The following is a 27,577-nucleotide window of genomic DNA, read 5'->3' as shown; positions in this document are numbered from 1 at the left end:
TTCAACCACTTTTCAAGACCAAAAAAAAACCCAGAACTCCAAAAGCAACCAGATTAAAGATGAAAGCTTAGCAGATTAACTTTTAATTTTATTATTATTATTAAATTTATTATTATATAATTTAACCATTTTTCTAATGAATGTTTAATGAGAAGAACCTCACTAGTATCTACTGTATTTATAAAATTGTCTAAAACAAAACTCAAAATACCAACACACTCCTCCTACTTCCTTACACCTCTCCCTTCCCCCAAACAAATTTCTATCCTTTAAATGAGAAAATGCTTCCATTTTGTGTCATATTTGCATTGCATCAGTAGATAGAAAAACTCAGGATATGTGGGACTAATTTGAGGCCATATATAATACTCTGCAAAATGCATATGGGTATAGTAAATGCTATTTCAATAACAATACTAGATTTTATTTGAAATTTCATAAGGTTTTTTATATTGTCTTTCTATCTATACTCACTAGGGAGGCACAAAGAAATGTTATAATAGTGTGATACTGTCATTTGGAACATGATATGTAGAACATACTGTAGACATTGGTGTCAAACTCAAATAGAAATGAGGGTGATTAATCCCTATATAAGGATCCTTACAGGTCACATATTGACTTAATTTTAAAATGTAATGTCGTCCCTATATCAAATTGCTTACTATTTTCTGAAGGGAGAAGAGGAGGGAGGGAAGGAAGAAGAAAAAATTTGGAACTCAAAATCTTGTAAAAATGAATGCTAAAAATTGTCTTGACTTAATTGGGGAAAAATATTATTTAAAAAATGTAGTGTTATCTATGTCTCATTGTATTTTTATTTACTTTGTTAATTATTCCCCAATTATATTTTAATTTGGTTCCCCCCACTTGGGAAAGCAGCAGGTTACAGTGTTTCACACCTCTGTTGTAGACTAATGAACAGAAAAAGGAAACAGGCATTTGGGTAACAGATCATAGATCTCTGACACTGATCTGATATAGAAAAGATAAGGCACTTCAATTATCCAGATATTTACTGGACTTCTCTCTGCCAAAAACAAAGAAGCTAATAGTTTCCTGACTTACCAATGATAATTGTATCCTTCAAAGATGAAGGAAATCAACTGGGGAAAATTATACTTTAATTCTATTATAGACATGATTCCCACAAACAAGGAGGGTGTTATGATGAAAATGATGGGGAAACTTAGAGGAAAGTAACTGCTTCATTTTAGGCTTGTAACTGGAAAAAAATATGGAGATAGTCTTGACATGCACCCTAGATTTCGGGAGGACAGATGTCAAAGAGTTCAGAAAATATTTAAGTATGATCCAAGAGACTATAGGAGAAATCAAATCAGAGGTATGGTAAACTTCTTTAAGCACAAGAAAGAATACTGACAAGGAAGAAAGGAGAATTGTTTAAAGAGCTAGTTATCATATACAAGGAACTCATCAACCAACTTATATAATAAAAATATATGTACAATAAAGTGGAAACAAAAACAAAAAGGCAAAAGAATAGAAACACAAAAATGTTCATGGTCCTATAAAGAATGGCATCAGGAGTAGTAAAAGTTCAGAAACAGCTGAGATTAGCCAGGAAACTATAAACAAGAAAAAGTAGGCTGGAAAAAATAAGATTAAAGGGACAGAACAGCTACACAGAGGAGACAGAATAATAACAGTGTACAGCGAAAAAAGGGAGCAGTCTGAACTATAAGGAATAACAAATCTAGCTAACAAGACAAAGTTGATATCCAAAGACAAGTAAGGAGATGCATACCCTGATAAGTTCAAGCCATCAGGCCCTGATGAACTATATCCCAGAATACTGAAAGAACAAATAGATGCAACTGTCAATGACCTTACAAAGATCACAATGAAAGAGGCATCATAGAACATAAAACGCCCATGTTCTAGTTTTCAATAAAAAGCAGAGCAGTCTATAGGCAACAGGCCAGTAAGTCTGACTTCAATTCCCAGCAAAATTCTAGCTCATATTATTCAATTAAATTCCATAACATTTATTAAGCATTGGCTATGTGCAAGGCACTATGTTAGGCATTGTTACTAAACATCTATAAAGAGAATATCTAGAAAATGAGCACTGTGATATCACAAAGACCATGCATGACTTCATTAACAAAAGGTCAAATTCCAGCTTGCCTCGAAGAGAAGATGAAAAATGTTATCTTCTTCCTTTCAAATGGAGGATAATGGCTATGGGTCATTGCTTATACTATTAGACTCAGTTGATATGCTGGTTAGTTCTGCTATTTCTCCCCCTTCTCTTTATTTTTGTTATAACGAATGGTTTTTCAAAAAGAAGAAATCAGTTCAAACTAACTTTATTTTCTTGTAGGATAGGATTATTAGACTGATAAATAAAAAAATCCAATATGATTTACCTGAATTTCAGTTAAACAATTACAAGTTGTTCATGCTACTCTTATGGAAAAGATAAAAGGGTTAAGAGCTAAATGACAGCATAAGTAAACAGATTTGTAACTGACTGAATAACTAAACTTAGGTAAAATCATTAATGATTAGGAATTTGTGAGGTTTCTAGAGGAGAGTCTTAGAGATCTGTGCTGGGACCTTTATTTTTTTAATGTTTTCAGCTTTTTTAAAACAATCACCTGAAAACATAGAAGGCATTGCTATTATATCTGGAGATGGCACCAAACTAAGTGGAAGGGGTAGTGAAAAATTTTTTTTAAAATGTGCTGAACAATTAAGTTATAAAAAATAGAATGGTTTGCCCCAGTCAGTAGAAGCTTCCCTCACTATAAATCTTCAAGCAAAATTCACTTGGTAAATATCTCAGACAGGGGACATGAACATATGAGACATTCCATATGATCCCCTCATACAGGGGAATTTTTGTTCAAGTAAATGGCAGACAAGACAGCATCTGAAATTATTTCCAACTCTGCAATTGTGTAACTTTATAATCTGCCAAACAATCATCAACTACAATCTATAATCCCAATGTACTTTTAAAATCTACTCATGTCTAAGCATTGTTTTAATTTTCTAATTGATCTCATAGGCCTGCGTATAGCAATAATCCTCCTTTAACTTCTCTCCCCAGCCCCTGCCCCCAAGTCTCTGGACCACCACACAGGATGTCCCCAATGGCTGGAATGTACACTCTCCGCATCTTTACCTCTTAGAATCCTAATTTCCTTCAAAGGTCAACACAAATTCCACCTTCTCCATAAAGCCCTTCATGCCCTTCTCCATAAGGATTTTCCTGTACCACTCCATACCCCTTTCTCAAAAGTAGCTAGTTCCTCCATCCAAATTTCCTTGCATTTATTTTGTATCTACTGCCTTCCTATATAGAATGGGAAGGCAGAAACTGTTTTATTTCTGTCCATGTGTCCTGAGTACTTAGCACAGTATCTGATATACAGTGGTGCTTATTGACTGACCTTATCCCAGGCCCTTTTACTGAGAACTAAAAGACCTCTTATGCATGTCTCTGGTTAAACAGCCCACAACTGAATGTGAGATTAAGCACCTTGAGAACAAAGGCTCTTTTTAAAAAATCTTTATATCCCTACCTCAATGTAATATGCTAAATGAATAAATTTATAAATAATAAATAAATGTATAATGCTTAATAAACATTTATTGAATGAAACTTAAATAGTGTTTAAGTACTCCAACAACTATTCATGAAAAACAATAAAATTCACTCACCTACCTATTCATATAAACATAGCATGATTCCACCTTTCATTCTACCTGCTTGTAATCACAACTAGATTAAGTTTTAGGAAGCTCTTCTTTATCCACAAGATATTTCACACAGGATCTTTTCTTTTTACCTAACTAAATTTAACATTCATAACACTCATTTATTCTCCAAATAGCTTTGAAAGGGGAAAACAATAGCTAGAAATCAGTTGAAGGATGAAGGATTCAATCTGTTTTTATATACACCTATACTTTTTAGTTCTGGAACATTTCCAACTTCTCTATGCCTACAGGCACTTTCAAAGAGAATATCTAAAGAAATTTAAGCTTCATTACTTAAGAGGAAGAACATTTTGTGCTGCACATCGTGACAAGCCTTTATGAAATGCTTATGTATCCAGTCCTGGGTTAGTTAGCCTATGCTGGGAGAAAAGTCTGGAATCCTAGACAACAGTCTGCACTGAAAACACCTCAAGGTTTTAGTAGACTACAAGTTCAATATGAACCAAAAGGTGACAGGGCAGCAAGGGAAACTAATCTGATCATAGGCTACCTTAAGAGAAGCAGTGTCCAAAAAAAGAGGTGATAGCCTAGCAACACTCTGCCTTGGTTAAACCACATCTGCAGGACTGGGATCAGTTGTAGGTAAGATGGAGAAGGTCAAGTACAGAAAGAGAAACCAAGAAATGGAGACAATGGCACAAGAGGATCAGTTCAGCCTGGAAAAGAGAAGGCTCTAGGGGAAGTAACTGGCTGCAAGTATCCAAACAAGTCACAGAGGCTTGATTAGACTTATCTTGCTTGGCCCTAGAACAATAGTTCTCAAAGAGTCTGACAGGAGGTTTGCTAGGAGACAATAGTTTTTATGTTATTGCAGGATAAGGAAAATGTATGAATAATTTTAAAATAAATTTCATTTACCCAGCATACATAGTCTAATTAGAGAATTCACAAAATAAATAAAACTTGCCTACTACACATGCACTATACAATAACATGAAACATGTCAGACTTTGAGCTCATAAAGAAATCAACAATAATGGATGCTCTTAATGAAGAGAAAATAACCACATGTTATAATATGTTATAATAACCCTTCCTTTCCATAGTGTTACCAACTTAAACATTCAGTGTGCTGTGTTCTCCTTATGGCAAACAATACTGTGCTATGAGCAAAAAACATTTAAGAGACACTGCCATGGAAAGTAGAACTACTCAGAATCCAGAGACTATCATCCTCATTCTATACATGGAAATACTTCTACTTCAAGTTGTGGTAGATATCATCAGGCTTTAATGTGCCTGTATCTCCAAAATGCTAGTCTGGTCTATTAAGAACACAAGTTTGTTTTTCTAAATCTCAGCTCTAAAAAAATGTAAAAGCCCACAGAATTTTGAAACTGAAATGGATTTTTCAAGATTTTGTCCCTGAGAAAGCAAATATATTTTCACTCTGATATTAAATTTCTATCTTCTGATCTCTGTTTCTAATAAGAATTGTCACTTTCTATGCCATGCCCTATAAAATATCCAAATCCAAAAAGTCATAATTATGGAAATGTAGTTGTTGTTCAGTCTTATCTGACCCTTTGTGATCCCATTTGGGGCTTTCTTGGCAGATACTGGAGTTGATTTTCCATTTCCTTCTCCAGCACATTTTACAGATGCAGAACTAAGGCAAACAGGGTTAAGGGTTAAGGTTTAAGGGACTTGCCCAGGGTCATATAGTTTCCAGAAGTGTCTGAGGCTAGATTTGAACTCAGGAAGATGACTCTTCCTGACTTCAGGTCAAGCACTCTATCCACTGCACCACCTAGTTGCCCCTATGGAAATATACTTATCACTAATAAGATATGCCAGCCCCTAACTTAGAATGGTTCCGGTTTGTAGTATGTCACAGTGTATTTATAACTAATGTAGTACTACATGTTTTTTATCAGTCTTTCAACTTTTATTTTATTTTATTTTGCTTTTTGGAGGGCAGTTGGGGTTAAGTGACTTGCCCAAGGCCACATGGCTAGGTAGGGGTGTGTGTGTGTGTGTGTGTGTGTGCGTGTGCGTGTGTGTGTGTGTGTGTGTGTGTGTGTGTGTGTGTGAGAAGTGTCTGAGGCTGGATTTGAACTCAGGTCCTCCTGACTCCAGGGCCAGTGCTTCTTTCAACTTTTATATCAAACATTTCAACACTGGGTAAAGTCTCTAAAATAAAATGAGGCATTAGTTTTTATTACAGAAGACAATTCCACAAGAATCCAATGGAACACAAATGATTCCCAACATTTTTGCTGCTTGAACAAATTTCCAGATTTCTATACTTGTTTGACCATCCCTTAAAATATTCTCTAGGCACCTCACTTTGTAATGAAAAAGCAAAATATCTCCACCTCTATTCATTTTCTTTCAAAACAACTTTGTTTAGAAACTACATTATAATGTAGAAGGGTAATATTCTTTGTACCAGGAAAAAAAATCCCATTAGATACAAGTGTGGAAAAATTTAGTTATGTTCTTGTCCCATTTGTAAAATGACCTATTACAAATAGCTAATAAATTATCAAAAAGAACTTGGCAAGTTAAATGCTTAATAATAAATATAGTAAAAAAAAAAATAGAATATATGTATCTTTTGTTCCATTCTAATAGCCTTCAAAAAGGTCACTGTAGACAGAAATAACACTACTTATTAAGTGGGATGTGTGATTTAATTAAGATGAAAGTGAACTCAGAATTTTAACCAATATCCAGTAAGAAAGATTGTTTTTTAGAAGTAACTAAAATGCTGCTGAAATATTCTACAAGAAGGTCAATTACTTCTTTAAGGTAAATTATTTTAAACCTCAGTTCTTGTTCTAGCCTGGGGTGGGGAATCTGTGGCTTTCTAGGTCCTTGGGTATGGCTTTTAGCTGAGTCCAAGTTGTTGTTTTTTTTTTTTTTTGCTTTTTGGAGGGGGGAAAGCAGGGCAACTGGTGTTAAGTGACTTGCCCAAGGTCACATGGCTAGTTTTTGTGTTGTCTGAGGCCAGATTTGAACTCAGGTCATCCTAACTCCAGGGCCAGTGCTCTATTCACTGTGCCACCTAGCTGCCCCGAGTCCAAGTTTCACAGAACAAATGGATTTGTTCTGTGAAGTTTGGATTTATCCAACCAGCCTGTTCCCCATCCCTGTTCTAACCTCTTTAGAAAATTTTCCAAACATTAACTCACAGAATTTTTGAACTAGAAAAGGTTTCAGAGATGGAATCTTTTATGAATGAAGAAACTGGGTGATACGCAGAGAAGTCAATGATCTGCTCAAGGTCGTCACCCAGTTAGCTAGGGACAAAGCTGGGTTTGCCACATTTTTTTACCTCCCAGTCCAGGGTCTGTCCCCTGTACCACTTGGCCTGCTGATTATGACTATTTTTCAAAAATCTCAGCTAGCGTCTTTTAAACTTAGCCTTATTTATTCCAACTGAGAGGCAAACTGCCATAGATGATAAAGAATTGGACTTGAACTATGGAGACCTGGTCCAAATTCTACATGTTTGTAGATGTCACAAATCCTCTGAATCGGTTTCTTTATCTTTATAAAATGGAGATAAATCAATCAAGAAGCATTTATTAAGTGTTAAGTATGTGCTCACACTGTGTTAAACACTAGATATACAAAGAAAAAGCAAAAAGTCTGCCCTCAAGAAGCTTACAGTCTAACAAGAAAGACATAAATTGGTAATATGCAAAATATTAGCAGAATGGATAGAAATAATAACCTTAGAGGGAAAAACACTAACAGCTGAGGGGAGGAATGGTTGGAAAGGCATCCTACAAAAGATCTTGAGCTGAGTCTTAACAGATTCCAAAAGGTGGAGGAGAGGAGGGAAAGCATGACAGTCATGGGGAATAGGCAATGCAAAGACTCAGAGAGAGATTTAGTGCTAAGTGTAAGGTACAGCAAACAGGTAAGTATGGTTGGACAGTAAAGCCCATTAATAAGTATTAATGGCATTAATAAGTAAAAACCTGAAAAGATAGGAAGGGGATAGGTTGTGAAGACCTTAATAATACTTGCACTACCTACATGACAAGGTTCTTGTGAGGAAAGTGCTTTGCAAATCTTAGGGCACTTGATAAATTTGAAACTATTCTGCCAAGTGTAATCCTACAAATTTTTGCCAGCTCATCTGACTTGCTGAATAGCAGGTATACTAGAAAAATCTTCCTTACACAATATTAACAAGAAAGTAGTAGGCAGAAATAGTACATGGTAAAGAGGCTGTAGAAAGATGGACACATATATGTTATTGGTGGAACAATAAACTGGTCCAACTAATTTGTAATTTGGTAAGAAAACTCATATTGTTTAATGCATCAATCCCATTATCAGTATGTACCCTAAGAAGGTGAAAGTGATAGAAAAAAACAAACTATATAAACAAAACATATGTAGCAGTACTTTTTGTGATAGAAAAAAGTAAAAACAAAATGGGTATCCATCAATTCAGAAACATCTGAAAAAACTGTGAAATATTAATTTAATGGAATATTAATGCACTATGCCATAAGATACAATAAATGAGAAATTCAGAGAGATAGAGGACACCTTATATGAATTGATTCTGAGGAAACTAAGCAGAAAAAAACCAATATCAATGTAAACAGAAAGGTACACTGATAGGAGGTCAAACTCTTAGTAACTGTAATAACTAAATTTGGTCCTGGATAAAAGGCAACAAACAAACCTCCCCTCTCATGATGGGCACCTATGGATACAGAGTGCTGCAATACACTATCAGATTAAGTCCTTCTGTGTGTTGGATTGAATAGACTTCCTTTGTTAATATAATAAAAATAATGAAAAAGCTTATATTTGCATAGCTTTCAAGTTTACAAAGAATTCAATATACATTACTTTATTCAAGCAAGGGAGCCAACATTTTCTCTGGAACATTCCTTTTAGTGTTATGTGATTGATTACAAAGTATAAAAATACTAATCTCTGAATAATTAAAATCATAGTTGAACTCAAAAGGAAATTAAGGGAAATGTGATGGATATAAGTAAACTGCAACACATTTCCAAGGAAGAATTGTGCAGGGGAAGGAACATGAAAAAATATTATCAAATAAAAGTACAATCAGAAAAAAGGGTGGGTTGGCCCAAGGATTGAGGGTTGTACATTATCCTGTCATATTCAACATTTCCAAATTCCTGAAAATTGCCTTTAATCCTAAAGTTAATCTCTTTCCTGATTAGTTTTCATTCATCCATAGCTTATTTTAAAAATAGCTCAACTGTCAAAACTAAAAACCAAATTTCTCAAGGATCATGCTGGGGTAAGAAAATTTTTTTCCTCCTTTCACATCTCTCCTTACTCCTCGATTTCATGACAATTTCTACAGTGGTATAGTTTACCAAACCAGGTAAATAAGATCTACAATGTCCTGCAGACTACTATTCACACCTTTCAGCACACTAGACTGCTCAGGCTTGGCTTCCTATATACACCCCCACAAACATTACAGAAAAAAACAAAACCCAACAACGCAGAAGATTAATCCTGCCCCGAAGCACATTCATAAGTCTTTTGCTGAGAATTCATCAAGATTTGCTAAAACTGAATATCAGATAACTAAGAATATTAGGGTAAGAATAAAGAATCCTATCAATTTAGCTGCACAGTTCATCCCTATAGACTTCAAATATTCTGAAATGCAAGTCAAGGCTGACATTTTTAAAAGAAACTTCCTGGGAGCAACGTCCTCTGTTAAGGAAGGGTGAATTATGAGATCATACAATTTAAAGGAGGAAGTCTAAGCCTTTCATTATACACAGATGCACCAACTGAGGCGCAGGGAGGTGGTTAAGTGATTTGCCCAAGGTCACCCGGGAGTAAGTGGCGGAGCATGGATTTGAACCTAAGCCTTCTGACTCCAAATACAGTGTTCTTTGTTTCTAAGGTCCCTTCCAGCTCTACATCTATTTCCCGAGGTCATTCTAGTTGTGCTTCGGGGGAGCTACAGGGTTGTCTAGAGGAAGCAGCGGGGAGGTTCGGCAGGACAGATAGAGGGAGGGAGGAAAAGGGAAGAGTGGGTACGGAACTCAGAAGGCTACAGCTGGCCTGGACTGGCTATCCCAGAGTTCACAGGATGCAAAAGCCCCTGAGCTTGACCAGACGAGCGGAGGATCCAGGAGGGTGGAGGCAGCTTTGTAGGCTCGGAGGAGGGGTGCTGGACCAGAGAGGTGAAGGAGACAAGGTGTGCAAGAAAGGGCTTGAAGGGGATGCCGAGTGGGGGAGGGTGCAGGACGAGGGAGGTGTGCAGAATGGGGAAAAATAGGTGCCGGACAGGGTGGAAAGATTATGCAGCCTGGGGCCTAGGGAACAGACGGTAGGAGGGATGAAGCAATGGGGGCAGTATAAGAAAGAGGGAGGGGCGCAGGACCTGGGGAGGGGTGGAGGACCGGGCGGAGAGGTTAATACGGGCTGGGGGAGGAGTACAGCAAGGGGCGGGGGAAGGGGTGAGAGTACAAGACAGAGGGAGGGGTGCAGGACAGGGTAAGGAGAAAATGCAGGCGGTGGGGGTACAGGATGGGAGAGGCTGCAGAGAACAGCAGGGCAGTACAGGACGGAGGGAGGGGCGCAGGACAGGAGGGGGGAGGGGATGCGGGGAGGGGGCGGTACAGGCTGGGGTAAGGGAACGCCCGCCCCACCGCCCATGAACTTACCTTGGGGTCTTTCTCGTAATAGTACTGCTGCGTGCGAATCCAGCGGCCCACCAGGTGGTCTCTCACCGTGTGAGCCAGCGCGAAGAAATAGTCTCGGGGAGTGGCCACATTACGGTCCTTAACCAGGGTGAAGTGGAGGTGCCGGTTGAAGCTCTTCCTCACCTCGGCCACGTCGCCCAGTCCAGCGATGCCCCGCACGCTGATCTGCTTCCGCTTTTCGCTGTCGGTCAGGGGCACGGCCATCCTGGTGGTTGCGGGCCCCGCCCGGCGGGAAGACGGGACAACCGGCAGGGAGAGACAAGGAAGAAGATGCTGCAGCGGCCGCCGCAGCCAGCAATCTGAAGGCGACCTCCGGGGGACCGAACTGCGCCTGCGCACCACCCCAGGGAGGTGGAGAAGGGGTGGGATTAGGGGCGGGGCTACAGTGGATGGGGGTGGGTCGAGGAGGTGGAGGAGGGAAGTTGGAGGGCCGGAGGCAGAGAGTAGGAGGGGATCCGGTAGCAGGAATACAGGGGGAGGAGGGAGCTGCTCCTCCTCTCCCCCCATCCCCACCATTACTCCCGCCCCCTACTCTACCTTAAGGTTTTTTTGTTTGTTTTTAAAGCTGTTTATAACTGGGAGAAGCCCCTTGGTCCTGCAGATAGTGCTGGAGTGTCCCGGCCTGCTCTCCAAAACTGTTAACTGCAGGGAATAATCATAGCTAGCATTTTTGTTAAGTCATTTTTCAGTCGTGTTTGAATCTCCGTGACCCTATTTGGGGGTTAGCTTGGCAGAGATACTGGAGTGGTTTGCCATTTCCTTCTCTGGCTCATTTTACAGATGAGGAAACTGAGGCAAACAATTAAGTGACTTGCCCAGGGTTACGAAACTAGTAAGTGTCTGAGACCAGATTTGAACTCATGAAATTGAGTCTTCCTGACTTCAGGCCTGGAACCCTATCCACTGCATCACCTAGCTACCCTAGCTAGCATTTACATAGCTCTTTTTAAGGTTTGCAATATGCTTTACGGATATTATTTCATTTTATTCTGACAACTCTAAGAAGGTGCTAAGTTTGCAGATGAGGAAGAGACTGAGAAAAGTTAAGTGACTTGCTGTTAAGTCACACAGCTGGTTAGTGTCTGAGTCTGGATTTGCACTCAGCATTTCATCACCCAACTGCCTACTTGTATTGATAGAGGGAATAGTTTCCACTTCCAGGGTTATTGTGAGTATCAAATGAGAAAATATTTTTAAAGCAGAATCAGTCCCCTTCCCTGTCCCTTATTGTGTAAGAAACGTTGTTCAGGGCATGTGGATAGGATCTTAAATTTTTGTTTTAGAGCTGGAAAGAATTGTAGTGGTAGTCCAATTCCTGATTTTACAGAACAGGAAATAGAGGCCCATTGCTTCAAGCTTTGCAAAGCACGTTAGAAGTATTCTCATTTGAGCCTCACCACAACCTTGGGAAACAAGAAGTCCTGGGAAACTCTTGTCTGGGATCACATAGGTAGTAAACAGCAAAAGAAGGATTTGAACTTCTGTCCTTCTGTTGTCTTCTAAAGGGCAGCTAAGTGGTGCCTGCAGTCAAGAAGACCTGAGTTCAAGTTTGGGCTCAGTAAGGTACTAGCTGTGTGACCTTGGGGACAAAGCACTTAACCCTGTTTGCCTCTGTTTCCTTATCCATAAAATGAGCCGGAGAAAGAAATGGTAGATTACTCCAATATATTTTTGAAGAAAACTCCAAATGGGGTCATAAAGAGTCAGATAAGACTGAAACAACTAGGTAACAAACCTTATAATCAGAGATCCAGATGTATTTTCTTTAGATACTCTAGAGAAAATTAAAAGAAAGATAAAGACTCTTTTCCTTAAGAATTTTTTTGGGTGCATTTAACTATCCACACCTATCAATTGGATAAAATTGGGCATAATTCAGGAAAGGCTAGGGGTGGTACAGTGGATAGAATGCTGGGCCTGGTTCAAATCTGGCCTCAGATACTTATTAGCTGTGTGACCCTGGACAAGTCACTTGACCTCTGTTTGCCTCCTCTCTAAAATAGGGAGAATAATAGCACCTTCCTCCCAGAGTTGTTGAAAGGATCAAATGAGATAATAACTGTAAATTGCTTAGCACAATGCCTGGCATGTAGTAAGTGCTATAAAAATGTTAGCTAATAATATAATAACTGATTACTGGATATCCCAGAGAGTTTCTGAACTGTGTATAATCCCTTTTGCCTTAGCGTCTAGGGCAGGGCCTTATAATCTGGTATATTGGACCATACCTCTATGGTATGTTGGGCTAGGAGGTCTTAGTGGAGACATACATAATATATATATGTATATATACATATATTTTTTTTTTATTAAAGAGGCTATCCCTTGAGTAACTACTTAAAGAGGCTTATTCACTGAATGGGCATTATCTCACTCAAAGTGAGAACCTGAAAAGACCTTAGCCTAAAAGGGCCATTGCATCCTGAGCCATCTCCAATTGTCCTGATGAATGTCTGGTCACTGGACCCAGATGGCTCTCCAGTAGAAAGTGAGGCTGGTGACCTTGCACAGCCCTCCCTCACTCTAATCAAAGTCAACTGCAACTCACGTGTCATTTCCCTGATACATGGTCCTCTTCAAGAATGAAGGACAAACACACATAATAAAAGAATGTGGACCAAATCTTTGCTCTTCCCTTTATGTGTATGAAGTGCTATATACTCAATAATAGTTCACAATTATATTGGTTTTAAGATTTATGAAACCTTATTTTACTCACAGCTTCTTTGAGGTAGTTCTTGAAAGTATTATTATCCCACTTCCTAGATGAAGAAACTAAGGAAGTGTGAAAGTCAGGGATCCCTAAAGGGAACTTGAGAAAGACACCTATACTCATAGCCTTGACTTCCTCTCCTCTCTCTCTTCTAAGCCTTCTGCAAACTGGCTTCTCACCTCATCATTTAACTAAGTTTTAGTTGAACAGTTTGTTCTCTCTAAAATTGCCAATGATTGCCAAGTCTAATGGCCTTTTCTCAATTTTTTTTACCCGTACAAAATTTGACAGCTTCTCTCCTGCCTAGGTTTTCATGAACCACTCTCTTCTGTGACAGCTCCTTTGCAGTCTCCTTTGTTGGTCCTACCCACTGACCTGTGTCCCCCAAGGCTCTGTCCTGGGTCATGCTCTCTTTTCCTTCTATAGTATCTCCCTTAGTGTAGCTCAAAAGAAATGTAAGATGTGCAGATTTAGACATCTCCACCCCAAATGTTCATATGGACTATTTGTGCTCAACTTGTACTAAAGCCTTCTAAGCCAGTACTGATCTGATCAGCTACAGTCAGACACATTGTACCATGACCCCAACAGAATGAAGTCAATTCAGTCTTCTTTGAGAGCAAAGAACCTTTTCCTTTGGTGATTTAATTAGTTCCCAAGGGTTCAATTATCAGCTCTATGCAGATGATTCCTAGATCTCTATATCCTCATCCATATTCTGAGCTGCAGTCCTCAACCTCCATCCTCTCAGTCATACAGGCTCACAATCTTGGTGTCATTCTGGGCTCTTTGCAATCCCACATATCCAATCCATTGCCAATTCTTGCTGTTTCTATTTATAATAATCTCTCCTATTCATCCCCTTCTCTCCTATCACACAGCTACCACCTGGTACAGGTTCTCATCACCTCTTACCTGCACTGTTGCAAAGGCCTTCCAGTTGATCACCCTGATTCAAGTCTCTCCCCACTTCAGTCTATCCTCTGTTCAGCTGCCAAGGTGATTTTCTAAATCATAAATCTGTCTATTGCCCTCTCCTCTCACTTTTACCTCCAGAATCAAATAGAAATTCTTCTGTTTGACATTTAAATTTTTTGTAACCTGGCACCTCCTGACCCTTCTGGTCTGCTAATACTTTCTTCCCTCCACATATGTTACTAGCCAGTGGCATGGTGCAATCCATCTTCCCTCTGTCTGCCTTTGGATTGGTTATGTGCCCTCCCCCCTCCACATCTGGAATGCTCTTCCTCTCCTCCTTGTCTCCCAATCCCAGATTTCTTTCAAGTTGTTGTTGAGCCATTTCAGTCATATCTGACTCTTCATGACCCCATTTAGGATTTCCTTGCCAAAGTTACTGGAGTGGTTTGCCATTTCCTTCTCCAGTTCATTTTACAGATGAGGAAACTGAAACAAACAAGGTGAGCCAAGCAAATTCCAACTTCTACAGAAGACCTTGCCCAGTCCCTGGAGCTTTAGAGCCTTTGCTTTTGTGTGTACCTAGTGAAGAGGTTACCTATAAAGAGGGTTAGGGGTGCTCAAGACCCCAAAATACCAATATGCCAGGTCCTGCTGAATGAACTCGACTCAAGCCTTCTCTCAGCCAAAGAAAAGTAAAGTTTATTGACAGTTCGCTTGTATTGGACACAGAGTAAGTCTGTGCTAGAAAATTCTATGGCGTTCTCACACCACATGGTGTGAGATGGGGTCTTATATACAGAAGATTGTGGGAGGAATCTAGGGGTGGTCTAGAGGAGGAGTTTGGGGAGGGTCTTCAGGAGAAGTCAGATGAGGTCAGTGAGAGATTAAAGGTGGGAAGTTGCTGGAGGCTACCTGGAGATTACAGACAATGGTAGGCTAGGCCAGCTCAAGGGTGGATTGATATTTTGATAGGCTCAAGGCTGGGAAGTAGATGGACAGTGGAGGGCTAGGCTAGTAACAGAGGTCTGGGCCCAGCCACAATGTAAGGCTTATGGCCTCATGCAAATGCCTCATCAAAATGGGACATTTTAATCAGAGTTCAAGGGGGTTCCCAGAGCCTGTACCTCAAAGATTCAAGGAGAGCTCAAGGAGGCTCCCAGAGCCTGCACCTCATCATTCCCCCCTCAAACAAATGGGACCCAAATTCCTTTGGGGTAAAGGGTGAAGGTCTCAGCTTCTGAAAGTGTTTCCTGCTGGCAAGGGGCATAGAGCTGTCCCTGCCTCTCTGGGTCCCATTCAAGGGGGTCAGACTCTGGAATGTGGATAATGCCAGGTCCAGTGAGCTGGAAAATTTGGGGCTTAAACCCTGGAGGAGACAAACCTGGCAAGAAGGTTAAGCAAAGACCAAAACAGGCACACAAAAAATAGAGAAAAGACAATTTTCCTGGTTGGAATTAATGATGACTATGGCAAGGCCAAATGCTATCAGATATCCCTTTCCTTTCCAAATTGCTCCATGGACATTTAGCACATGGAAAGTAACAGTGGCCGCAGAATCTAATAGTTTTCAAAAACAGGCAATAACTCCCCAAACCTGTTCTCTCCTTCCATCATCATAGAGAGTAAAAGGTTTTTCCTAGATTGGGTAAAGCTGGAGTGGTGGTCAATTTAGTTTTCAAAGTCTCAAAAGCTTTCACCTGGTGTTCTGAGCCCCACTCTAGACAGAATTTCAGAGCAACCCTAACCCTCTTTATGGGTAACCTCTTCATCAGGGCCTTGAGTAGCAATTAGTGGTTTCAGTCCCTCCCAGGCCTTGGGTTTAACTGGACATAAACCACTCTGGGCAAACACTTAAGGATCTAGGAGTCAAACAAATGCTGGCGTGGCAGAAGTAGCCCACCTAGGAATTTCCTGATCTCGACTATTGACTCAACTATCTCCCACACTTCTGAGGGAACATGGGGAGATCTGGGAGGTATAATAGAGAAAATTGGTTTCCCAATTTCGCCAACAGATCCCTTCCCAACAAGGGGACAGGATAAGAGGAGAGCTCCAGGGGGCTCCCAGAGCCTGCACCTCTTCACCTAGTTAGTTATTCACTTTGTCTCCCCCATTAAAATATGGGCTTTGTAAGGGCAGGGACTGGCTCTGTGTGTGTGTGTGTGTGTGTGTGTGTGTGTGTGTGTGTGTCTGTTTTTTCCCTTTTAACATCTCTGAAATGAAAGGTTTTTGAGCACGACAGTGAACAAGTGAGACTTATGCTTTCAGAATGTAAATTTAACAATCATGTAAAGAATGGGTAGAAGAGAGAAGAAATTGGAGGCAGGAAGACCAATTCTGAGGTTATTTCAGCTGAGAGATTTTGGAGGCTTGAATCTGTGACAGTTATATGTGGAGAGAAGGGGACAAATAAGACAGGAAGCCTAATGGAGGAAGATGGAAGGATCACCTAAGAGAGAGACTTCATGTTGAATTTAGAACTTCACAGCTACTGGGGAGGATTATACTGGGCTATCACTAAGGAAGAGAGCCTAGTTGTAACAGTACTACCCAGAAATTACAAGTTGTTCCTGGCATGCTTTTTGTCCTCTTTGGCTGCTGTTGTGGTTCTCCGGTTGAAGATATCCCACATTCATGCTCTACACACTCCAAAATTCTTGCAATCTCATACAGATTGGTTACCCACTCTCACCTAAACTCTCCCCCCCCTAAAAAAACCCAGCAACAACAACCCAGACTTGTGTTATGTTGTATCATTTAAGGGAGTGTATTTGTCTCCCTAGGTGATAACTAGCTAGCTGAAAAAATTACCTGAATGGAGGAACCTCCCTCCCTTCAAGGCAAAGTAAATGATTTTATCTTGAGTCCTCATGAAAAAATCCCCTCCCTAGAAAAGTGACTCGGCGCGAATTTCAGGCATTAACCTGGTCAATAAGGGATATTGTGACTGGTCCCACTCCTTAAAGTGACCTGTAGCCCACTATGTATAGAACAAGGCCTTTGTATAGAACTAGTCAGGAAGCCATCTGATAGCTACCATTGGTTCTGTTTGCCTCACCATACAATATTGCTGGGTCCTTGTAATTGACTCAGTGAACCCAGTAACCAGTTTAAGATTATTCACTAATCCTTATTACTTCAGTTAATTCCCCCTAGTGAAAGTCATTAGGGTTTTCTATCCTGTGACACTAATAACAACAAAAAAGTAGGACAACAATCAATAAATCAACAAGCATTTATTAAGCTCCTACTATATTAGTCACTATGCTAAGCTCTGGAGATATGCAGGAAAGCTAAAAATGACCCAGTCCTTTTTTCTAAGAAGCTTATATTCCATGGGGATTGGAGGTAGCAGTGGCATCAATACACATAGCCAGACAGGTACAAGAGAATAGAATAGAATACTCCAATATCTTTGCCAAGAAAACCCCAAAAAGGGTCATGAAGAGTCAGACATGAATGAAATGACTAAACAAAAGCTACTGTGAAGGCTCAAAAGGTTTAGTGAATTTCAGAAGCAAACAGGACATACTTTTCAAACCTCTTCTAGAGTCACAAATGTCTTACCTTAGCCCTGGGTAGTAAGATAATATTTTTTAGTATTGCAAGGGAACCTTAAAGCTTATCAATCTAGTCCAATCTCTCACTTTGTTGATAAAAAACAAACAAACCTGAAACTCTGAAATGTACCTTTAGACTATGAGCCCCTTGAAGGCAGGGACTCTCTTCTGCCTTTCTTTATATTCCCAGAGCTCAACACAATGCTTGGCCTGTCGTTCAGTCCTTTTCAGTCTTAATCTGACTCTTCATGACCCCATTTGGGCTTTTCTTGGTAATGTTACTAGAGAGTTTTGCCATTTCCTTCTCCAACTCATTTTATAGATGAGGAGATGAGGAAAATGAGACAAGAAGAGTTAAGTGACTTGCCCAGGGTCACACAGCTAGTAAGTATTTGAGGTCACGTTTGAACTCAGGTCCTCCTGACTCCAAGCCTTTCACTCTATCCACTGTGCTACTGAGCTGCCCCTTGGTATTTACCTACGGTTTAATAAATGCTTCATGACATGACTTAAGTGATTTGCCCAAAATTATACAGGTAGTAAGTGATGGAGCTGGGATTTGAACCTGGCCCTTTCACTAAATCTAGTCCTTTCCCTATCATACCATACCGCTATTCAATATTTGGTTCTTTTAAGAAAAATTAGTGCCTTTATCAAAGCATTTGAATTATTCATCAGAGGCAAAGCATTATATAAAATAGTAATAAAGGAGGGGAATAAGTAATATATAAGACAACATATAACTAGAATACAGTTGGGACAAAATTGTGCTGTGTGTGCCTAATTGCAAATCATTTACAGTCCTGTTACTCTGATTAGCAAATAGTGAAGCAAAATTCCAAATTTTTCTGACACAGTTATCACATGATGCTTCTTTACTTCCTTTAGAAAACTTCTTAGCAAGAGAGGTAAGGGGTATTTATCCTATTTTTGGTCTCTGATTTTGGCCTCTATTATGCAACCATATTTCCTGCAATCGGATGCTAATTTTCCTTTAAATTCCTAAAACAAGTAATTATTCTGTATTTATGAAGTGCCTATTATGTTCTAGGCTTTGTTCTAAATGCGGAGGATACAAGAAAAGAAAAAAGACAGTCTCTACCCTTGGGGATCTTACGGTCTAACAGGGGAGATCACCCGCAAACAACCATGTGCAAACAAACTATATAGTGGATAAATGAGAAATATTCAACAGAGGGGAAGCATGAGAATTAAGAGGGCTTGGGAGTGCTTCCTGTAGAAAGTGGGATCTTAGTGGGGACTTAAAGTAAGCAAGGGAATCCAGGAGGCAGAGATAAGGAGAGAGAACATTCTGTACATAGGGGATAATAAGTAAAAATGTCTTTTTTGAGAAATAGCAAGGAAACCAGTGTCACTAGATTACAGAGTACATGGGGGTAGGGTGATGTGTTAGGTATAAGAAGACTAGAAATGTGGTGGGGGCTATATTATGAAGGACTTTCAGTGTCAGATGATTTTATATTAAGTCATAGGGAACCACTAGAGTTTGTTGAGTAGGGAAATAATGGGACCAGACCTGCTCTTTAGGAAGATCACTTAGGCAGCTGAGTGGAGTATGAAGTGTAGTAGAGAGAGACTTATGGCAGACAGACCAAGCAGCAGTGAGTCCAGAAGTGAGGTAAATAAGGCCTGTACCAGGGTGGTAGCATTATCAGAGGAGAGAAGAAGGGTTATAAGAGAAATGTTACAAAGGTAAAAATCAGCAGGCCTTGGCAACAGATTGGATGTGTGGGGTAAGAAAGAGTGGGGAGTTGAGGATGACACCCTCGGTCGTGAGCATGGGGAACTGGGAGGATGGTGATGACCTAGGAAGTAATAGGAAAGTTCAGAAAAATTTGTGGGGAAAGATAATGAGTTCAGTTTTGGACATGTTGAGTTCATCAAGTTCAAGATATCTAACAGGAAGTTGGAGATACAAGATTAGAGGTCAGCAGAGAGATTAGGACTAGCTAAATAGATTTGAGAATTTTCAGCAGAGATGATAATTGAATCCATGGGAGCTGATAAGATCATTAAGTGAAATGGTACAGAGGGAGAAGAAGAGGGTCCAGGACAGAGCCTACAGGACACCTATGGTGAACAGGTATGACTGGGATGGAGACCCAACAAAGGAGGTTAAGAAGGATTGGTGAGATGGGTAGGAGGAGAACCAGGAGAGTGGTGTCCCCAAAACCTGGTGAAAAGAACAGATCAAAGCTACTTTTTCAATTCTATCATATTTTAGTGTCATCCACACACTCTCCTATCTAGCTTCATGGACCTCCTTTGCTGTTCCTCACATGCAACATTCCATCTCCTGAATCTATCCATTTTTACTGGCTGTCTCCCTTGCCTGGAATGCTCTCCTTCTTCACCTCTGACTCTTAACTTCGTTCAGGACTCAGCTCAAATTTCACATTTTTTTGTCAGTCCTCTCCCTGTAGGTAGGTGGTGAAATGGAGAGGGTACTGGGCTGGATACAGGAAGGCCTAAATTAAAATCTGGCGTCATATACTTACTTTCCAAATGTGTGATCCTGGGCAAGTCACTTAACCTCTGTCTGCCCCACAAAGTTGTAAGGATCAAATGAGATAAAATTTATATAACACTTAGCAGTGCTTGGGCTATGGTAGGTGCTTAATAAATGCTTATTCCCTTCTCTTCATATACCCCTCAAGTCCCTTCCCTTTGAGATTGCCTTCTGTTTATACTGTATATATCCTTTAGTAACATATATTTACATGTTGTCTCCCCTAGCTCCTTAACTTTATTATCCATGTTTTGGCTTTAAAAAAAAAAATTGTAGTTTTTCCTCCCGCTCCCCCCTTCCCCCAAGCGCTCTGGCTGCATTGCGCTCACACCGAGCTCCCGGCCCCCACAGCCCTAGCCGCCTCCGCCGCCTCCCTCCTTCTGTGCTACCGGGACCTCATCAGCCATGAGGAGATGTTCTCCGACATTTACAAGATCCGGGAGATCGAGAACTGGCTGTGCCTGGAGGTGGAGGGGAAGATGGTCAGTAGGACAGAGGGTACCATTGATGATTCGCTCATCGGTGGGAGTGCCTCTGCTGAGGGTCCTGAGGGTGAAGGAACAGATGCCACTGTAATTGCTGGAGTTGACATAGTAATAAACCATCATCTGCAAGAAACTAGTTTCACAAAAGAATCCTACAAAAAGTACATCAAAGGCTATATGAAATCAATCAAAGGCAGACTTGAAGAACGCAAGCCGGATAGAGCAAAAGCTTTTATGACAGGAGCTGCGGAACAGATCAAACACATCCTTGCTAATTTTAAAAAATATCAGTTATTATTCATAGGTGAAAACATGAATCCAGATGGCATGGTGGCTCTCTTGGACTTCTGTGAGAATGGTGTGACTCCATATATGATTTTCTTTAAGGATGGTTTAGAAATGGAGAAATGGGGGCGGCCAGGTAGCACATCGAGTAGCGCCGGCTCCAGTGTCGGGATGACCTAGGGATCAAATCCCGGCTCACACACTTAGCACCCACCCAGAAACACCTGGCCGTGTAACCTTGAGCAAGTTACTTAACCCCCATTGCTTAAAAAAAAAAAAATGGACAAATGTTAACAAATTCCCCTGATTACTTTGAATCACTTGTCATCATAACTGGCTGCTGCTTTTTGTCATCTACACAACACCAGGACTTGGACAAACTTGGACTGATGTCATCTTGAGCTTTATTCATTTATTTTTTACCTTGATTTATTTGGAGTGGAGAAATTGTTTTTAAAAACATATCACGTAGGTTGTCTAAAATAAAACGCATTTAACCCCCTCCCCCAAATTTTGTATTCCAAGCACTTAACAAGTACCTAGATCATAGAAAGCACTTAATAAAAGTTTATTGAGTGACTGAAATAAGTGCAGAATTGGTGGGTCATTGGCCTGAAATGATTTATGCTAGAAATAAATGACTACTTCTGCTCTATCACTTCTTAGTTGGAAGTGACTTCAGAGGCCATCTAATCCAAAGTGTTCCCAAACAAGAATCCCCTCTACAGCATACCCCCAAAGGGAATATTTAGTGAGGAGCTAGCTCCTATTTTGTGGGGTCTAGTCATTCAGTCATCTAACCCATATGTTGCCATTTTGTCCACGTGAATGGTATAAACAGACTTTACCAAAAACTCTGTTAAAATCTAAGTAAAGTATGCCTACAAAGTTCCCATAACCAATTAGTCTAGTAACAGTTATAAAGGCAAATGAAATTTCTCTGGCATGATCTATTCTTGATGAAACTATGCTTTTTGTGATCATTGCTTCAATTGCTAAATATTTAATAAGCATCCCTCTAATAATATATTTTATATTTTGGAAGGAATTACAGTTAAATCTACTGGCATGTAGTTGACAAATTCCATTCACATCCCTTTTATTGAAAAATTACACAGCATTTGCCCTTCTCCAGTTTTGTGGCACCTCTCCCATTCTCAATAACCTTTACCAGATCCCTAATAGGGTAGTTTCCTCATGTGTAAAATAAGCTGGAGAAGGAAACAGCAAACCACTCCAGTGTCTTTATCAAGAAAACCCTAAATGGGGTCATGAAAAGTCAGTCACATGACTGAAAAATGACTGACCAACAACAAAATAGTGGTTTAGCAATTACATCTTCCAGTTCTTTCAGTATCTGAGGATGTATTTTATCTGGTTACTTGAACCCATCAAGGGAAGCTAGACATTCTTTTATCATTTCCTTCTTTCTCATGGGCTTCAATTCTCTATTAGCCATTTTTGTTCTCTTTTACAGCCCAAAGAAGAGAAAGCAGAAGTTATGTAAGAGCTAAATAGTTCTGCTTTCTTTAAATTGTCTGTTATCATCTTATCATCCCATCCACCTCAAGAGCTGTCCTCTCTCCTCATAGATACTTCTTTTTCCCCCAACATAGCTAAAATTCCCCAAATCTTTCTTTGTTGTCCATTACATTTATGACTAGCTTCAGCTTATTATAAACTTTAGCCTTCTTAACACTGTTCTTACAGGACCATACTGTGCTTTTGTATTCATTCTCACTTACCTTCCCTTGCTTCTGTAGTCAGATGAGGTCACATAACCCACTCATACTGGCAGTGTAGTCTTTGGGTGTGGCATTCCCAATTGACTTACCACCTACATCTCCTCTTTTCTCTTCTTGGTTTGGTCTAACCCACCCAACCTGCCCTCACATTGTAAGCTCTGGGGTTTTTCCCAGAGAGGGGTGCCATGGACATGACTATACAATTTCTACTCAATTTTCAGGGTCCTAGGTGGTGATCCTAGTAAAAGAGGATACATTCCTACTGTTTGCCACTGCAGTCCCCGAGTTCCCACCAGCATGCTTCCCATTTACACTAAATCAGTCACAATAACCCCATTGACCCTGAACCAGGAAACATTTGCTAAAGGATAAAGCAAAAACATAACATTTACTCAGAAGACAAAGGCAGAATAATTGAAACATCTCATTTACTCAATAGAAGGAAAAAGAAGAAATAATCAAATAAAATTCTACCAATAAATCTGTAGTCATACTCTCTGACCAATTCCAGCACTGTTCGTGGGAAAGAGTTGGAACATACTTATAGAAACCTAGCAGGAAATTACAAGAGTAAGGAAATCCGTATGCCTACAGATGATTCATAATTCTGGACAGCAGGTTTTGATGTCCTTGATCTCTGTAGAGAACAGTCTGTACCATATGACACCTGCTGGGCACAACCATTTTTCTGATGTTTATTCCCCTTCTTGTCTTTGAAGCTCTTCTATAGGACAATTCTGCTTCTCCACTATTCTTGGCCACTAAAGCAATTGCAAATTCTTAGTACACAGAGCCTTTGGCATGGCATTGAGAAAACATTAATTACACTTAGCAAAAATGTATCAGCACAATACTCTTTCAGTGAAAAAGCAGGTAGTTCCCTTAGGTCTGGGACTGGCCAATATAATCAGGTTGGTTATTAATTATGATAGGTTTCCCTTCTGAAGACATAGGAGGCAGTAAAGGGAAACAGGAAAATCCTTGAGAGGTTTCCCCTCTCTCACAATTTTTAAAAAATTGAAAATCAGCTTTGGGGTGATTAGAAGTCCTAAATATTGTTGATATTGATAAATTTATCTGTTCCCTTATAGGTTAGTTTCCTACATTCTTTACATTCCCAGTATCATATATGTATTTGTATATCTTTGTGTGTGTCTGTATATATGATAAAATCAGTCCATAGAGAATTGAAGGTCGCTAATAAAACAGATGGACAGATTTGGATGAACACAGTGATATAGATAGTAATAGAGATCCATGTGGCCTCTTCCCAGCCAGCTCTTCAAATAGCAGGGGATTCTCCTTTCTTCAATCAACTTTCCACAAAGCAACACCTCTTCTCCATTCAGTACGCTCATAGAAAAACTGATGAAAAGCTTCTTTCCATCTTTGTTTCTCCCTCTTAAGCCAAAAGGTTTCCCCTCCCACACGTTGTAGATGGCCAAAGGGAAATGCACCCAATCTGCTATTCACACTAAGGAAGATTCTGTTTTCCTACAACCAAATTCTAGCTGCTTAGTGCTTTCCCCTCTTCAAACAATTGCCTTGAGTCTCCTGCAAATCTAGCTGTTAGCTGTGCTCAGCTCCTGTAAACTTCCCAACTGTCTCCTATCAGTATTTTCTCATTGGCTTCTTTCCCCAAGCTTCTTCTAATTCTCCTGCGTTCATTATCTTGAGTTGTCTTTTATAGCAACTAATTTCTCCAAGTCTCTTTTGTTCAGTGACTCATCTCTACCTTATAATGTGAAACTAAAAAAAATTTTTTATATACATGTATACCTTTCTGATAAGTATGACCCCAAAAGTCCTTATGTAATATTCTCATAGTCTCTAAAACGTTGGTTTTTAAATACATCATTGAAATTTACAAAGATGAAAACAAGAACAAAAACAATGATTTTTCTTTCAAAAATTTTAATTGAAAAACTGCTGAAGACATCAGTAAAGATCCTTGGATCAAGTAAGAGGTGATGAAGACACTTTACCCATACACCATTGTAGAAATCTATGATTTCTTTGGCCACAGTTCCTGCTTCTATATCTGCATTTTTACCTAACACCATAAGATTAAAGCCCAAAGGCTGCTCGGATGTCTTTTTCTTCCATTTGCTTTAATCATAAAGATTTATGTCTCTATAACATATTAAAGTTCAAAAAGTGCTTTGTTAAATCTAGAAAGACTTGCATGAACTGAGTGAAATGAGCAGAACCAGGAGAAGATTGTACACAGTAACAGCAATGTTGTGCAATGACTGAATTTGTTAGATTTAACTCTTCTGTGCAATACAACGACCTGAGATAATTCCAAAAAACTCTTGATGGAGAATGCTATCCACATCCAGAGAAAGAATTATGGAGTCTGAATGCAGGTGGAAGCATACTGTTTTCTCTTTTTTGTTGTTTTTTCTTTCTTGCAGTTTTCCCCTTTTGCTCTGATTCTTTTTTTCACAACCTGATTAATATGGAAATATGTTTAATATGATTGTCAGAAGGAGGGGGGAAAATTTTAGAACTCAAAATCTTATTAAAGCAAATGCTGAAAACTGTAAACAAACAATTTTTAAGTGCTTTTTTTTTTCTTTTTTGGAGGGCAATTGGGGTTAAGTGACTTGCCCAAAGTCACACAGCTAGTAAGTGTGTCAAGTATCTGGGGCCATATTTGAACTCAGGTTCTCCTGACTCCAGGGACAGTGCTCTATACACTGTAATACCTAGCCATCCCTAAAAAGTGCTTTCTTTAGATCCTTTCTACACCATCTATGTAAGTGCAAATGTTGCTATCCCCATTTGGTAGATGACTAACTATTTGGTTAAATGCTCATGATTATACACCTGTCTGAAAAGGGATTTTAATCCAGTTTTTCTTATTTCAAATCTAGAGTGCTATCCACTACTCCATACTGCTCTAAACTAAGGAAGCTGAACTTCTCAACTATATGTAGGCATAATTTTTTTTTTTAAATTGAAGACAGCTTCAGGGTTGTTAAAAGTCCTAAATATTGCTGATACTGATAAATTGATCTGTTGACTTCAAGGTTAAAACCGGTCTCTACTTCCACAAGCATTCTTTATGTCTGTAGCTTTAACTGATTAACCTTGCTATCAAGGTGCTATGTTCTGTTGTTTCTATGATGTTGAAGGACTGCAGGTGTTGGCGGCACCCTCAAAATTCAATTCCCTCTAAGTCTGGAACCTTTGAGTAATGTTCCAATGATTATGTCTTAGTTCCAGTACATTAGGAAGGAATCTCCAGTGCAAAAGACATTCAATCTGAAATAAGGAGTGTGGCTCCAGAAACACTGGGTTTCCAAAAACAATGGACTATGAATTTTGGAGAAGGTCAAACTATCACTGTTTGTTATGGTACTCATTTGCAAGAAGGAATTTACAACTTTATATGGTTTGTATTGGCAGTGTTTCTCCATTTGTGCTATCCAAAGAGAAGTTACTCACTCCCCTAATGTCAAGGAAGAAAAACAAGTAGTTCATTGTTTCATGAAGTTTATCCAGATCATGCTTTCTTACATGCAAGATATTAATTGGGTGTACCTATCTACCTCACTGGTGTGATGGAGCTAGTTAACCTAAGTAGGTTGAAAAATCTGGAAGTGGAAAAGATTCCCTGAAATTTCCCATTAAGCTTCAGTGGGACAATGACCAAAACAGAAGCTGGAAGTAGACATAAGAACATGTTATTTCCTCATTCTTTAGCTTCTCATAAGTATACCTTCTCCCCCATCAACCTGTTATCTATTTAGATTCTCCCTTATGCTGCCCTATTAGATAAAGTTTCTTCCTGTTTTTCCTTTGAATATTGTCTTAGACACACAAAACCTATAATCCTCCACTGACGTCTTATCTTAAAATCCATAGCAATCTCTAGTCTAACACAGATTTTCAAAATTTATATCTATGTCCTCTGTAATTATTTCTATTAATTTTTTATGAAGAAAAACTCAGCTTAGTAACAAATGAAGCCAATTGTGCTTTCCAAAATAATGTAAATCTGGGAGTTGCAGCTTAGGAAATTATAGTAAAGAAATGAAGATATTTTGAATTTCTGGTTTATTTTATCATTTTCTATCGCTAGAAAGAAAATGAATAGGGTTAATTTTTTGGATTCATCATAATGTAATTGCCAGTTCACATAGAAGAGGATATAAAATAACATTTTCACACATGCACGTTTAAAAAAATGTAATAGTTCATATTAAAATGTTTGCAAAGTTTAACCTTCTCATACTTAATGAAGTTTCTTTTGGACCCATCTCTAGAGGTGCTACAAAGCTACTTAGCTACAAAGGTGCTAAGTTAAGTAGGAATCAACTGGACATCAGGGAAGTTGTTTTAGCTAGACTTTTTGATTGTATAACCACTTTTATTTACTAGTGTTGGTTTGAGCCCTTAATGGAAAATCCATTAAGAAAATAGACTACAGTTCTAGCCTTGATTTAAAAGGAAATATAATAAGCTATTTGCTAATGTTCTTTTGGAGCAAAGCCAACATCTCTATCAAATATGGCTTTCAGTAGTATTCAGCTGATCGACTTTGACAAAAAACATATGAAGAAAACAAGTTATAACTTAGTATGTTGGGAAAAGGAGTCAGAATTTGGATCCAGAGTCAGTAGACATGACTTCTCTTTCATTCTCTGCTATTTATTATTTGTGTGATATTGAGAAAGTCACTTACCTTTGTTAGTCCTACTTTTCCTTATCTGTAAAACAAGGGAATTGGCTTAGATCATCTTTAAATTCTAATTAAATTTCTAAATTGAAATTCTAACCCTAAATCATATGACATGTCTATGAATTGGGGAAAAATAGAGCCACAGGTTTTCAGATTGGAAGAAAATAATGAAATGCAGGTGGGTCAAAAATACATGTTTTATAATGCCATCCATTTTTCCTAAA

At 39.3% G+C, this 27,577-nt stretch overlaps 1 protein-coding gene and 1 pseudogene across 1 annotated transcript in view; one reads left to right on the top strand and one right to left on the bottom strand.

Annotated features, from left to right (window-relative positions):
• PYGB (glycogen phosphorylase B) overlaps window positions 1-10,782 on the bottom strand; it is a 95,798-nt gene extending 85,016 nt beyond the window's left edge. Inside the window, exon 1 of the mRNA XM_069075540.1 lies at window positions 10,389-10,782. Within this exon, the coding sequence (XP_068931641.1) occupies window positions 10,389-10,631 (243 nt within the window). The 5' untranslated portion in view covers window positions 10,632-10,782. The remainder of the gene's footprint in view (window positions 1-10,388) is intronic.
• A 9,747-nt stretch (window positions 10,783-20,529) lies between these two features.
• On the top strand, window positions 20,530-21,375 carry LOC138151797 (translationally-controlled tumor protein homolog; annotated as a pseudogene).
• The last annotated feature ends 6,202 nt before the right edge of the window (window positions 21,376-27,577 follow it).

The sequence above is a fragment of the Petaurus breviceps genome, unplaced genomic scaffold, assembly GCF_028583685.1.
Source record: "Petaurus breviceps papuanus isolate PSGF00001 unplaced genomic scaffold, PetGlider_PUasm1.0 90919, whole genome shotgun sequence".
Lineage (NCBI taxonomy): Eukaryota > Metazoa > Chordata > Mammalia > Diprotodontia > Petauridae > Petaurus > Petaurus breviceps.
The sequence above is the reverse complement of the archived record's forward strand: the minus strand, read 5'-3'. Positions and strand labels throughout refer to the sequence as shown.